This window comes from Homarus americanus, unplaced genomic scaffold (assembly GCF_018991925.1).
Source record: "Homarus americanus isolate GMGI-L3 unplaced genomic scaffold, GMGI_Hamer_2.0 scaffold20930, whole genome shotgun sequence".
Taxonomy (NCBI): domain Eukaryota; kingdom Metazoa; phylum Arthropoda; class Malacostraca; order Decapoda; family Nephropidae; genus Homarus; species Homarus americanus.
Window position 1 is genome coordinate 9,535,604 of NW_024748502.1, and position 15,886 is coordinate 9,551,489.

Below are 15,886 nucleotides of genomic sequence, written 5' to 3' on the forward strand. Positions count from 1 at the left end.
GCTGACCCGGTCTTTTGCACAGATAGAGTACAGAAGCAGTCGGCATGTCTCACAGGGATCAAAATGATACCCTGGACGATGGGGTTACGAGTTTTAGTGTGGGAGACCTCTCCCCAGCCACGCTCACACCCCACGCTCCCCACAGTGACAACGCCGAGTCACCCACGGAATCTCCTCGCTCGTCGCGAGCCAGCTCTCCTGCGATGCATGCGTCCACAGATCTCCTTCAACTGATAAAGTGGATGGAAACTTCTCGACGCCAGGACGATATTGCAAGGAGAGAAGAGGAAGAAATTCGGTACAAAGAGTCTGAAAGACGTCGCCACAAAGAGGAACAAACACGCAGAGAACTCGAAGACATACGTAGAAGTGAGGATGACCTTAGAAGAAGGGAAGATCAAGCCAGATTTGAAGTCTTGATTTCTCTGTTAGCCTCCCCACAACGATCTACCGTACAAGATTCGTCTGCTACTACTGACGTTGATGCGACTAGAGGTACTGGTACCTCATTTCCCAGAGTTGGAACAACACCTCAAAAGGCTGCAGTACAGACGCCTCCCTCTCTGATGTCTGACGCTTCTTATCAGATGTTTCGGGAATGGCGTCGACGTTGGCAAGACTACGCAACAATGGTTGACTTGTCAAGTTTATCACAGCCGAAACAAATGATACAGCTTCGTATGTGCTTGTCCTTAGAGACACAACGTACTCTCGAGCACACACTTCAAGTGCCTCCTACGACAACTCTGACGGTAGAGGCCGTGCTCGACAAGTTGCAGGAACACGTCAAGGGACAGCGCAACGAAGCACTCAGGAGAAGAGAACTCCTCCAATGTAAACAGCTTGATGGAGAACCTTTTGACGCATTTTTTGTAAGGCTCAAAAGGTGTTCAGAGGAAGTTGATGTTTGTCCCGGACATTCTCAAGTCTGTGAAGAGACACAACTTAGGACAATTATCTTAACGGGTGTCCGAGATGAAGAGCTAGTTCAGCGTCTCATTTCTCTCGACCCCACTTCCTCCCTTCAAGATGTTGTTACAAAATGTCGAGCGTACGAGGCCGCCAGGTGTGCGACTTCAGCTTTACGCTCACAACCTGACCAGGTGAGGGCAGTGTCTTCCTACAGAAAGGGTAAGAAGCAGCAAAGTATCCCCACCCCTCACCCACCAGCTACACCTTCAGCAGCAGCTTTGTGTAACAGCTGTGCGAGACAGCATAATGCCTCCCAGTGCCCAGCTGCTCAAAGCGTGTCCAGAAGTTGCGACCGCCAGGGTCACTGGGCTTATACAGTCAAGTGCCCTGCTAGCAAAGTTCAGTGCAGACTTTGTGGTCGTGTGGGCCATTATGACAAATGTTGTCATAAGAAGACACATAAAGGACGCCACCTAGGATCCAAGAAGTCATCCTCAGGTAGTGCTGGCGCGCCCCCTCCGTCTGGCAAGCATCAAGACGCTGTGTCCAGTCGTTCCTGCCGTCGTGTACGTAGTTCCACAGACACGACGCCCCAGCACATCAATGTCATCATTTCTTACGGTAACTCGTCATCCAGTCTTCAGATGTTACCTGACACCGGTGCTGACGTCTCAGTAATTGGTCCACAACACTTAGCAAGTTTGGGAATACCCCGGAGCAACCTACAGCCCCCTCCTCAGACAACGAAACTGACAGCTGATGGTTCCAAGATGGCTCCAGCTTTGGGATCTTTCTGGGCTACCCTTACCTTTGGTAAGCAGTCTTGCTCGGCCCGGATTGATGTTCATAATGGTATCCTGACTCCGCTCTTATCATATGGCCATTGTCAAGAGTTGGCCATTATTTCCAAGGAATTCCCTAAACCTATCTTAAAGGTCACCCATGTCAACAGGTTGAAGGAATTCCCTATCTCTACTAACACCTCCCCTTCTGACGCAAGAGCTTACCTTCTCAAGGAGTTTGCTGACGTGTTGGTTAATAAGAAATCTTTAGGATCCACACCACTCAAGCCGATGGTGGGTCCACCTATGAAGATTCATCTTAAGGATGGTGCTACACCTTTTGCCATCCACACCCCTCGTTTGATTCCTCACGCCTACAAGGAGCTAGTTAGACAAGAGCTTGACTCCATGGTTGCTCAGGGAATCATCAAACCGGTCGGAGACGAACCTTCACCTTGGTGCCACCCTCTCGTCCCCGTCGCCAAACCTCGTGGTGGAGTACGGATCACCACCGATCTGTCAAAACTTAACCAGCAAGTTTCCCGTCCAGCCCACCCTTCGCAGCTGTTCGAAGTGTGGACCCGAAGGCGAAGTTTTTTACAACTATGGACGCCTTATGTGGTTATTGGCAGATCGAGTTGGCCGAGGAAGACCAGCATTTGACTACATTCATCACACCATTTGGAAGATACCAGTATTGCAGAGGCCCCATGGGATTTGCCGCTACAGGCGATGCATTCTGTCAACGTGGTGACGTGGCCCTTCAAGGAGTCACGAATTGTGTCAAGGTGGTTGATGATATCTTACTCCACGACGAAGACTACTGTGCCCACCTCTCCCGGATATACGAAGTTCTCACCAGATGTCGAAAGTACGGGATTACCCTCAACGCTGACAAGTTTGTAGTCGCCGCTCCATCAGTGAACTTCTGTGGGTACACTCTCTCAGCATCAGGCATCGCAGCTGACCCGGAGAAAGTAAGTGGAATCAGGGATTTTCCAACCCCTGCCAACCTGACAGACCTCCGTTCTTTTTTGGGTCTGGTCAATCAGCTGGCTGAATTCACACCTGACATCTCTGCCGCAGCCCAGCCGTTACGCCCCCTGCTGAGCCCCAGGAGGACATTCCTGTGGACCCCAGATCATCAAGAGGCCTTCCAGCGAGTCAAGCAAGCCCTCTTGAGTCCATCTGTCCTCGCCTGTTACGACCCAGCCCTACCCACTGTCCTCCAGACTCTACGGCGTTGGTTACGCCCTTCTGCAGGACCATGGCAGTGGACAACTCCGCTTAATTCAGTGTGGATCCCGGTTCCTGACCGATGCTGAGACCCGATATGCCACGATTGAGCTGGAGATGTTGGCTGTTGTCTGGGCGATGGCGAAGTGCCGCTTCTACCTGATAGGACTTCAGCACTTCACCCTCTTCACGGATCATCGCCCTCTTATACCTATAATCAATCACTACTCTTTGGATGCAGTAGAGAATCCTCGCCTTCAACGTCTGAAAGAGAAGCTCTCGCCTTATCTCTTCACGGCTGTGTGGCGTGCGGGTAAGCTGTTGTGCATCCCGGATGCCCTGTCCCGCGCCCCTGTCAGTCGCCCCACCCCAGAGGACGAGATGTTGTGTTCTACAGCTGCTGTATCCCTTAAGTCAGTAGTTTCATTGAAGGCCGTCTTCACATCAGAAGAGTCTACAGCACTGGATGCAGACAAGACCCTTGAAGATCTCCGCACCGCAGCCCGGGCCGACCCTTCCTACATCCGGCTCGTCGACTGTGTGTCTCAGGGATTTCCATCTAACCGATACGACCTTTATGAATCGCTTCTCCCGTACTGGAAAATACGCGAGGACCTCTATTGTGACGGAGACCTCGTCTTGTATGGTCCACGAGTAGTTATTCCTGCTGCCCTACGCCGCCGTACCTTGACCCGCCTTGACGACAGCCATCGAGGAGTGGAGGCCACCAAGCGACGGGCGAAGCAGACTATATTTTGGCCCGGAATCGACGCGGACATTGCAAGTACCGTCCGTGCCTGTGAGCCGTGCCAGATTCTGCAACCCAGCCAGCAACAGGAACCTTTAATGTGCGACGACAACCCTTCAAGACCCTTCGAGTCTGTGTCGGCCGATTTCTTTGCAGTAGCAGGGAAGTCCTTCCTCGTCATTGCCGACCGACTGTCTGGATGGCCTGTTGTCGTCCCCTGTGGTAGTGATACAACGTCTACTGCTACCATCCGGAGCTGCAGACATTACTTCAGAGAAGTTGGTGTTCTCCTCCGCCTCAGGACTGATGGAGGACCCCAGTTCACCAGCCACGAGTTCTGGGACTTCATGGACCGTTGGGGAGTCCGTCATGTCGTGACCTCGCCCCACTACCCCCAGGCGAATGGACACGCTGAAGCCGCAGTCAAGACTGTGAAACACCTGATCCTTAAGGTGTCACCCTCTGGAAATATCGACTGCGAGGACTTCGATCGAGGTTTGTTGGAGTTACTCAACACCCCGAACTTCACCGGACGCTCCCCAGCCCAGGTTCTATACGGACATCATCTTAGGTCTTGTGTTCCTGCCCACCCAAAGTCTTTTTCTCAAGAGTGGCAGGCCAAGACTGAGGAATGTGACCGCTGTGCAGCAGAACGAGCCGCAGATGTCGCTGCTCGGTATGACTGTCATGCCCGCCCCCTTCCCAGGTTGAGTATCGGCCAGCAGATCAGGATTCAAGATCCGGTATCTCACCGCTGGGACAAGGTTGGGGTTGTTATGAGTATTGGCCGGTCCAGGGACTACCAAGTGCGTCTTCCTAGTGGTAGAGTATGGTGGAGGAACCGTCGTTTCCTCTGACCTGTGGAGCTGCCTAGTGTTGACCCCTCCCCAGTTGAGTCCCCTAATGTTAATCCATCCCCACCTTGAGTTTCTGCCCCAGTACTCCGCAGGTCCGAGCGACTCATAAACAAAAGGTCCGCTCAAGATGAAACTATGAGCGTATAGGGGGGAGGGAGGTGTATGATATATGGACACAAAGTAGTACCTTCAGCTGTGTATTATTATATTACTCTTATATTACTCCATTAATTATGTATAGTAAAGTATTACAGAACATGTATTAATTCTATGTATTATTCCATTTATTGTGCACCATATTATGTATATAAATTATCATATTTATACTATATGTATTCAGCTTGTGAATGCTGGCATCTGTACATCCCAGCGCGCAGTAATACATAGATAGATGTAGAGAGAGAAGACAGAGTCCTCGTGGTGTGTGAACGCGAGCTTCTGCGTCGTATTGTATATATATCTCCCGTACGAGAATAGAACCTACTTTTAAGACAACAAGTGTTTGTGTATACCCTCAGTAGTACAGAACATTTTTTGGGTATCCGTGACAACACGTCAGAGAAAGTTACAGGGGGTAATAGAGAATATAATTGTAATGTAATTAACCCATTTATATAGCTAGTGGAAAGTTACGGGGGGTGATAAAGAATATAAGTGTAATGTAATTAACCCATTTATATAAATACTTCTGCCTATAAGACAGGGGCTAATAAACTCTTATCAGTTGTCTAAGTGCAAAAGTAGCCAAATCAAGCCATCATATATTAATAATTTTAAAATAGAAATTATATATTAAATGTTATAAGACAATGATTTAGAAGTGCTGTTAATGTGTGTGCTGTGTTAAGTGTCTTGGCATGTCACCTCACCTACTACATCGTCACCTCACTCTTTGCCTCGTTAACTCAGCTAGGAATTACATTGATTTATTACTGTATTATTTTCTGTTTTTTGTCTTGTACAGTATATGTAGATTTAAAAAAAAATTATTTGCACAGTATTTATAAATAGACCACGAGCAGAAAAATCCAGTGTTACCCAAGCCGTTGGTCTTCCCACCCATGCACTAACCATGTGAGGATGTAGCTGTACATTAGGGGGCAGTGAAATTTTGCTCAAAGCTGCACTCTTCAGGCATTGTTCCTTATACATATCTAAGACTCCATGCCAAATTTGAAGCTGATATGTCGAGGTTTAGTCTGCCGCATTTTCTACTGAAATTTTTAAATTTACCTACAGTACTAGCCAAACAGCCGCTGTGGCGGTGCAATGTTCTGTTCAGTGTTTATCAACTTTTTTTTCATATCTCTTATTTTATTTAAGTTGCCATTGCTACTGCCACCTTAACTGACTATGACATTATCACAAAGGATGACAAGAGTCAGGTTATTGGACCACATAAGCTGCGGGATGCGAGACAAAAATACCGATTTAAGAGGCAAGAAATTGAGATGGCTAGTTTAGATAATTTGACGTCACTCTATTTTGATGGTAAGAAGACCGCCACTCGTGTGATGATAAAGAATGAGAAGACCGAGAAATGGAGTTCGAGGATGATGGTGAAAGATCATTATGTCATCATGGTTGAGCCTGGCAATGAATATCTCACACATGTGACTCCCAAGACTGGACACGGAAAGCAGATTGCCAAAACTATTCACGAGTTTCTGGTGGAGAAAAATCTAACCCAGCAGCCCATTGTGTGTGTTGGTTGTGATGGAACCAATGTAAATGTAGGATCAGAAAATGGAGTCATTCATCATCTTGAAATGTTACTTGGTCACCCGCTCCATTATTTCATATGTCAGCTTCACGGAAATGAGCTGCCTTTCCGCGCAGTTTTTTATCACTATGATGGTAAACCAAGTGGTCCTGAGCATTGGCGTGGTCCCATTGGAAAGCAGATCAAGGAGTCTTTGTCTGAGCTTCCAGTTGTCGCCTTCCAGCCAGTCAGTTTCCCTGATTTCCCTGTGTTTAATGATGAAGTGGAGAAAGATCTGTCCTGGGATCAGAAATACCTGTATAGGATTTGTAAAGGAGTTATCACAGGTGTTGTTGAAGATGACTTGGCTGCTATTGAGCCAGGTCCTCCCTGTGTGTCAAGGTGGAACACCTTATGGAGTAGAATCCTCAGGCTGTATGTAGCAACATCAAGACCCAGCCATGAGTTGAAAAGAATTGTCATTACAATAATAAAGTTCAGTGCTCCAATGTGGTTTTACATCAAGATACACCCTTACATAACACACGGCTCAAGGAACGTATTCCAGTCCCTGCTATATATGAAACACCTGAATAGTGAGGAGGAGACGATAGTGAAGAAGGCTGTCCAGAGAAATGCATACTTCGCCCACACAGATCAACTTCTTCTTGGTATGTGTGCAGATGAGGACATGACTGTTAGAGAAAAAGCTGTCTCAATGATAAGAAAAATTAGAGAGGAGAATCAGCAAAAGGAAGAATGCACTGGCAGATCTGAAGAGGAGGAGGAGGAAGATTCTGATGCTGCTGTTGACGAGAATTTGTTAAACTAAACTGATGAGGAGGGTAAAGATGGAGATGGGAATGAGGTTGTGCCTCCTGTAGTCAACATGAGAAAGGTGGTGACTCCGAAACTAAAGTGGCAAGCAAAAAACAATCATTCCATGATTAACTGGAGGAATGAACTCAAGACTGAGCCTCCTTACATTGCTTCTCTGTCAAATCTACAGGTTAATGACATTCTTGAGACACCATTAGTGGTGCCCAAGTGGCCAAACAGCACTCAGGCGGTCGAGAGAGACATAAAAGTGATGACTGAAGCTTGCACTGAAGTGACGGGATACGAATCGAGAGATGGATATATTAGGCAAAGATTATTGTCTAGGAAAATGATGCCAAGGTTCCGCACAAAAAAGAATTTCAATATGAACTTGTAATGATTTTCTATACGGTGTACCTGTAAAATAACATGTGAATTAAATCGATGTCACCCATGTAAAATTTATCATTATCCTGGAAAACATTAAATGACACCTAATTTTTGGTATACACTAAAAGTTGACAAAAAGTCGTTCGCGATGCGGCAGGGTAAGTATGCATGAAATGGCATGAAATTTTGCACAGGTGTTTGTTACAGCCATACAAACGATGCCTGAAAAGTGCAGCCTGCAACTCAAATAAAAGTGTTTTTTCCCTGCCCCCTACTGTACATGGTGCAATCTTTCACAATGCTGGGAACCCTTGTCCGTAGGCCTGAACAGAAAGGTTTTGAGTGATTTTCTCACAATTTTCTCAGATTTTCTGGTAATTGCGCATTATTTCATAATCGGCATTTGCTCCTAGTCCCAGAAATAAAAATTTAGACCAATTTTCGTTCTTTTTATTTATTAGGAAAAAATGCTCCTGATTTTCAACTTGGAATTTGTTCCCCAAACCATAATTTAGGGAATTTTACAGAAAAATTACAACCAAATTTCATTTCCGGCTCTTGGCGTGTTCTGGGTTTGAGGGATTCCAGCTAACGGAAATAATACTGTAAGTGGGGAAAAACAGACCAGGGAATAAGCTTATATACTGTAGATAGAAACATAATCCATGTGCACAAGATGACAAGTAAAGTGAAGTGCGAAGTGGGGAATTTCTTTTATGGTACTGTATTAGCATGCATTGTATACTTGCCAACAAAAGTCCTGTCACCCTACCTACTTCTTTATAAACCCAGAGATTCTGAGACCTCACAGGTCTCAGAATCTCTGGGTTAATGAAGAATCAGTTGAGGCAACAGGACTGTTGCATGGCGAGTGTACAATATTCTACACTTTGATAAGCAACAGGTTTAAAACATATTGTAACCTCTGATATTTACATTTTAGGGAGGCCCTACTGAGAAGATAGAGTATCCTCTGAAACCACGACAAAAATTAGCTGTTATGCGCAATGTTGAGAAAATGCTGTTGGAAGCTCTGAAAGATCCAGCAGAAGTGGGACCTCTACTACGTGCACTGGTAATTGGAAGATACACTGGTGAAGAAGCTGAGAGACAAGAAGGAGCACTGTGATTTGATACTTTAAAGGCTAGTTTTAGTTATATAATTTCATGTCCTGGTACCTGTAATAAGCCTGTTGAATTCCCTGTTAAAGGAGGCAGGGGTTATTTGACCAGTATCCAGCTGAATAACCACTGGTTATTTGACTGGATTATGTATAATTTTAATGTGTATTTTACAGTTGCAGAAATTTGTTACTTCCCCCCCTGAGGTAGCCAGTGTCTCCAAACGGCCAAACCTTTATGACCTATAGCAAACCAATCCACCTTTCACGTCCATCGTTACAACACCAATGCCCTTTCATTCATAAATAGTGATAATACTACTGTAACGTTGCCGTTTGGAGACACGGGTTACCACAGAGGGTGTCGGAACACATTTCTGCAACTGTACCATGTGATTAATTATTACTGTATTTTGCTATATTTGTAACCTAACCTAACCTAACCTTATCTATGTTCATGAAAGAGGTGGGACATCTTGAAGTATCAGAATACAAAGATACTGATAAAGCATTCAAGATTGAAATAATAGTGTAATGACTATAGTAATGCCCACAGCTATCCTGACCAGAATCCCATTTAAATAAAAGTATAGTAAAATCATACACAACCCCTGCGGGTCCAGGTCAAATAGCCAATGGTTATTCGGCCGGGAATTCCAGTCAAATAAGTAATATGAAAGAAGAAGGATGATGAAGAAAAGATCTCATATTTATTAAAAGGGCTGCGGACCCAAAAATCTAATACTTTAATATGTAATAAAACCTCGCTAGGGCGGACTATTGAGGGGGGAGGGGTGTCCAGGATAAGAGGATGTCCACCTTAGAGAAAATGTTTTCAAAAAGACCGCCATTGAAAAAACAAAACAACAAACATGTTTTTAATCAAATTAATTTTAAAAAGTAATTTACACAAAGTACTGCACACTTATAATTAGTAAAAGTATTGTTACATTGGCAAAATGTTACTCAAGATGAAGTAAAAGTATTCAAATGTCAATGTACTCAAATAGAAGTAAAAAAGTATCTCATTCTTAAAATACTCCTTAAAATACTCAAGTACTGAAATTATAAAGTAACAAAAAAATTATTAATTGTCTCAAATATTAAAATATATCCACAATACTGTAAATTATAAAAAAAAACTATTTAACTAAAGATTAAAATAAAAGATACACAGCATTACACTTGTTTATTTGCAAATCTTTCTATTGAGATTAATCAATAACTGATTCTCAAAACTATGGCTGTCCAATCAGGATCTTTTAGGCCAAAATAAAAACCCAGCATGACCTACTGAAAGAGAATATCTTCAGTCACTCTTCTCCCTACAGTCCATCACAGGGCTAGTGAACCTATCTGGTGTGTATCTGAGGCAGGGGATGACCGGTGCTTCTCTTCCTGTAAACTCCGTAACTGTCCCATCCTTCAACACTATTGCCTTGTGTAATACAGGTCAAAACTCGTATAGAAGATATAGGTAGAATATTTATAGTTGTAAGAATATAAAGTGAGGAAGTTTGGTAGCATAGCCGGTTTGTTATTTAACTGTAGGTACTCCTCGACTTACAACCACCCGGACATACGACCGCCGCAGTCATACAAAAAAATTTCAAATTACGTATTTTTGAGTCCCGACGTTAGTGGTTGCGCTGTGTCCTAACAAAATTTTTGTTTGTAATTCCCTTTAAAATGGCTGGCAAGCATAAAAGTGAGAGTTCTTGTGGTGCTGAGAAGAAAAAGGGACACCCAGAAATTTATGTAAATCTCCCCATAAACACAGTTGAAAAAATTGTACATTATTAAAATGTACTAATGTACTAAAATTTGTATCTCTTTTGCAAAATATATGACGTTTTTATTCAAATTAATCAATATCTTAAAAGAATTCCAGCAATGTAAATTATATTTTCCCCGGTCACTTCTATGACATTTTATAAGCAAACAACAAAAACTCAATCTAAAGGACATAAATACACAAATAAATACTTCACTAGACCTTCGGCGCCAACTGTCAAACATGTCACTGTCAACTGCCCCCCCTCCCTCCCCCCCTACCAGCCAGTGTTTGGTGGTTTTAGGCTCACAGTTTTTATCTTATATAATATCACAGACCAAAGTTAGGAGAATATAATTTGCATTGCTGGAATCCTTGCAAGACAGTGAATAATTTGAATATAAACGTCATATATTTTGCACTAGAGAAAAAAATTGATCACCTGTACAGGGTGTACCCCTCTAGTCCGGCATTCTGTGGTCCGGAAACTCCCATGGTCCGGAAAGATTTTAGTTTGCCCATGGAGAAAATTAATTTGAGTCTGGTACTTTCGATGTTTGGCGAAATTTTGCCTTATTTACCGTACTTTTTGGGCAAATTACTGCCTGTAATAAAGCAACATCCTAATAAACCAACGAAAATAACACAGATAAAGTTAAATAAAAACTAAAAACAACACAGAAAAAGTTTTTATGTTCTACAGTTTCAGCTAGAGTTGAACCTGAAGACTTGGCAACTTTGTCATCCGAGTAAAAAAACACACAACAACATTGGCTGTCCTTATGTTTTCAACTTTACCACCACTGGTGGGTAAAATTTTTGTTTTAAATTCAGAACATTAATGAAAATATATATGAACAGTAAATAAGTGTTGCTTTCATATTTTTATGTACAGTAATAACGATATGCCTTCACATGTGAGCACTTACATACGCGCAGTTCCATTTATTAGCATTATATAACATTACTTAAAACAACCATATAAATTTTTTACATTAATTTTACTACAGCTACAACCAGTTTTATATGTGGAACCAGTCAGTCACTGGTTTTGTAAACAACAAAAACAATGCCTTCTCGTCTCCTCGTGTTTTAATATTTACGTATTATTAATGTATTGTATTGTTCATTTTGCACACATAAACATTAATTCAATCAAAAAGACAATCAGTAATAAACAAAAATTAATCTTTTGTACATAAGAGAAATGACACTGTTTACATGATTGTGCATGTCTGAACGTTGGTAGGCCGTTCAAACCCGTCAAAATTTGAGTTTCCTCCGTCGAAATTTGAAATTGTGTTGTGTTTTTTGTGTCCAAATAAAAAACGTTGAATTAAAAACTCGCAAAATTTGAGAACATACTGTACAACATTTAACCCTTCAATATGTCTTCAAAGAGACCACGAAGTGAAAGTGGTGCTAGTGCTTCCAAGGGTAAGCACAAGTCACTATCTATCCAGGAAAAGGGTGAATTTCCATGGTCCGAAAATTAACATGATTCGGCACCGGTCAGGTCCCGAGATTGCCGGACTAGAGAGGTACAACCTGTATCACATTACTTTAGTGTTTTATGAGTTCTAGTATATATATATATATATATATATATATATATATATATATATATATATATATATATATATATATATATATATATATATATATATATATATATATATATATATATATATATATACACACACACACAGTTGTACCCCACTTAACGCAGTCAATAGAACCCAGAGGGTCCCGCGTTAAGTGAAATCCGCGTTAAGTGAACAACAGAACATATGGGATTAATTCCAATAGAAACCGGCCCGACCCCCAAACTCCACTTTTTGAAGACACATAACTATGTTGTACACTATTACCCCGCCTAACGCGGTTTCACTTAGCGCGTTTTACCGTATACGCGGTGCCTTGCCAGAGCTGAACTTTCACTTAACACGGATTTTTTCATCATATACGCGGTGAGTGTCCGGCTCGAGACGCTATTTTTAGATTTGCCCCACGCGCCACCCGCCCGCCTGCCTGCCTGCGCTCATCTCCTCTCCCTCCTCCTCCCTCCGCTTGGGCAAGCGGCGCGGTAAGGTTGCGCAGTGTGTGTCTTTGTTGCGTTATCACTGACGTCATATGATGTATCGGACTGTGATTGGCCATGCATCTCTACCCTCCTCTGCTGCTAGCTGTAATTGGCTTAAAGTATTATGACGTGACCACCCCGGGGAGGGAGGGAGGGAGGAAAGACGACGCTTGACCTAGCCGCGACAGTTTCATCCCTCAAGGCCACACCGTGTAAACGCGCATCCATTGTTCCGTAAAATGGCTTCCGCCGGACCACCACCGCCACCAGAGAGAGACCTTTCCTTACCTGGACCCAGCGGCACTAAGCCAAAGAAGACACGACGTTCCTTAAGCTACGAGGTGAAGTACCAAATTGTTCAAGATTTGGAGAAAGGAACACGGCAAGTTGATCTCGCGCGCCAGCATGGCGTCAACGAATCTACGATTCGCACGATCAAGAAGGATGCAGCCAAGATCAAAGAGCACATGAAAATCACAAAGTCTGCAGGTGCTTCATCTATCAGGTATTGCCAGAACAGGGTGCTGGCAAAAGTGGAAAATTTGCTGGTGAGTTATTTGATTCGTCAGGCGCGACGCAACATGGCGGTGGACACGCGCTCAGTGCAGGAGTACGCACGTGAGCTATACGCAGCAGTGTCACGTAAGCTGGGAATTGCAGAGCCCAAACCCTTCAATGCTTCCTCTGGTTGGCTGCATAGGTTTAAGAAGAGGAACAAGATCACCAACATCAACATTGGTGGTGAGGAAGCGAGTGCTGACCGTGTGGCGGCTAGAGATTTTCCTCCGTTCTTACGTGAGATTATGGAGGAAGGACAGTACACTGACGACCAGGTGTTTAACATGGACGAATCTGGTCTTTTCTGGAAAAAGCTACCTTCCAAGACCTTCGTTGTCCAGTCTGCCAGCAAGGTAAGGGGTCGGAAGTTGCAGAAGGAACGCATCACCGTCCTGTTTACCACCAATGCCTCCGGTACCTGTAAACCAAAGTTATCGGTGATTCACACAGCCCGCAAGCCGCACGCCTACAAGAATATGGACATGAACAAGCTTAATGTCCACTGGCTAACCGCACGTAAGGCGTGGATGTCCTCTTCTCTGTCCCTCTTCTGGTTTGACAACTGTTTTGTTCCCGACGTGAAGAAATTCTGCGAGCAACAGAATGTTTCATTCAATATTTTGTTGCTCCTTGACAACGCACCTGGACACTCGCCCCTACTTATGGATCGTCACCCCAACGTAAAAGTGGTCTTCCTTCCTCCCAACACTACGTCATTAATCCAGCCCATGGACCAGGCGTTGATCTGCAATGTGAAAGCTGCGTACTCTGCAAAGAAGTTCAAGCTCCTGAACGACTCTACCAACACCAAGGATGAGTTGCGTAAGCTGGGTGACACCGACAGCGAGAGCAAAAGCGACGAGGACAAGGAACAAGAGGTGGTGACTCAAGAACTTCTCGTCAAACAATTTTGGAAGAAGTTTAACGTTAAACAAGCTGTAGACTTCTTGGTGGAGGCATGGGATCTGCTGACTATTGCTACGATTCGTCACGCATGGAGACATGTGTTGCATGGCATACCAGGTGAGAGGAGGAGTGAACCTGTGACTGGTGAGGTTCAGACTGTTGCAGTAGCAGTGGACCTTGCCAGAGAAGCTGCGCTCAATATTACAGCTGAAGGCTTCTCCGAGACCACCAACGAAGACATCCTGGAGGTGATCAGAGATCCTGAAGTGACTGCCGATGAGATGTTGGAAGAAGAACACGCCAGTGAAGAGGAGGAAGAAGGTGCGTCATTCTCCGAAGAACCTAGTTTAAGTCATAGTGATATTAAGTGTGCCATAGAGTTTGCAGAGAAAATGAAGTCCGTCCTTTCCTGCGACAATGACGATGACCGCTATGAAGTCTTCCATACCCGGCTGGTGCAGGCTATGGAGCCGTACATCACGGTGTATCATGACAACATAAACACCAGCCGTCAAAAAAGCATAACCGAGTTCTTCGCCCGCAACCCACCACAGCCAACCCAAGCCAGTGATAGTGACAGTGAAGTTGACTTTGAGGGATTTGTCAGGGAAGCCCTGACAACTGTAAGTGACAGTGATGGTGATTCACCTAGTAATGGTGATTCACCTGAAGGCCAGTAATCTGCCCTCTGCCTCGGAACCAGCCTCCATCCCCGTATGCCGACCCATCTCTTCTACTACCGTAAGTGTTCCACCTAACTTTTAGTTTCTCTAACGTAACCTTTATTTTTCCTATGTTAACCTTTATTTTTCCTAACCTAACCTCTTCTATATTACTTGTTTTTTCATACCATCATAAAGTTAAGATAAAAGTTTTACTACAACATAGTTATGTGTTGTCAAAAAGTGGAGTTTGGGGGTCGGGCTGGTTTCTATTGGAATTAATCCCATATGTTCTGTTGTTCACTTAACGCGGATTTCACTTAACACGGGACCCTCTGGGTTCTATTTACCGCGTTAAGTGGGGTACAACTGTAGTAAAAATAACATCTTAATTTTATGATGGTACATGCACACAATTAATACTTAAGAGAAACAGAGAAATACAGTCGCCAAGTTAATGTCCATTCAAATAATGGACTCAACTCCCTCCCCCTCTTCTCACACTACACTGCCGGCTCTTCCCTCTCTGAGAAATTTTTGGGGGAAAACTACTAAATTTTAATAAATAATACCTCAAACTAAAGTTAGGATAATACAATTGACATTGCTGGATTCCTTGTAAGACCAGGAATATTTTGAATATAAATGTCATATATTTTGCACAAAAGATAACATAGTTACTCAGAGAAAAAATTTTATCTAAAATTTGTATGTCTAATGCAAAATATATGATGTTTATATTCAAAATGATCATCAAATTATAAGAATTCCAGCAATGTAAATTATATTCTGACCGGGTAATTTGTATGAATTTTATGAGCTAAAACAAATATCTTCAGTTAATAAAAAAAAAAATATTCTTCACGACACTGTCTGTCAAAGTACCCCACCTTGCCTCCCCCCTCTTCCAACCGCGCGGTCAGTCCCAACCCTTCCCCCCATCCCCCACCAATCCTCCCTTCAAGAGATGTTGGGTGAAAAAAATAAATTTTAACATTTTGTATTAATAATACCTCAGATTAAAGTTAGGATAATATACTTGACATTGCTGGATTCCTTGTAAGACCAGGAATATTTTGAATATAAATGTCATATATTTTGCACAAAAGATAACATATTTACTCAGAAAACATTTTATCTAAAATTTGTATGTCTAATGCAAAATATATGATGTTTATATTCAAAATGATCATCAAATTATAAGAATTCCAGCAATGAAAATTATATTCTGACCGGGTAATTTGTATGAATTTTATGAGCTAAAACAAATATCTTCAGTTAATAAAAAAAAAAAAAATTCTTCACAGGGTAACAGATGGTCGGTCGGTCCCTCCAT

At 43.2% G+C, this 15,886-nt stretch overlaps 1 protein-coding gene across 1 annotated transcript in view; it reads left to right on the forward strand.

The window, feature by feature from the left end:
- The window catches only part of LOC121880351 (hypoxia-inducible factor 1-alpha inhibitor-like), a 325,317-nt gene extending 315,334 nt beyond the window's left edge, over positions 1–9,983 (forward strand). The window contains exon 7 of the mRNA XM_042387506.1: positions 8,390–9,983. Within this exon, the coding sequence (XP_042243440.1) occupies positions 8,390–8,575 (186 nt within the window). The 3' untranslated portion in view covers positions 8,576–9,983. The remainder of the gene's footprint in view (positions 1–8,389) is intronic.
- Positions 9,984–15,886: the final 5,903 nt, after the last annotated feature.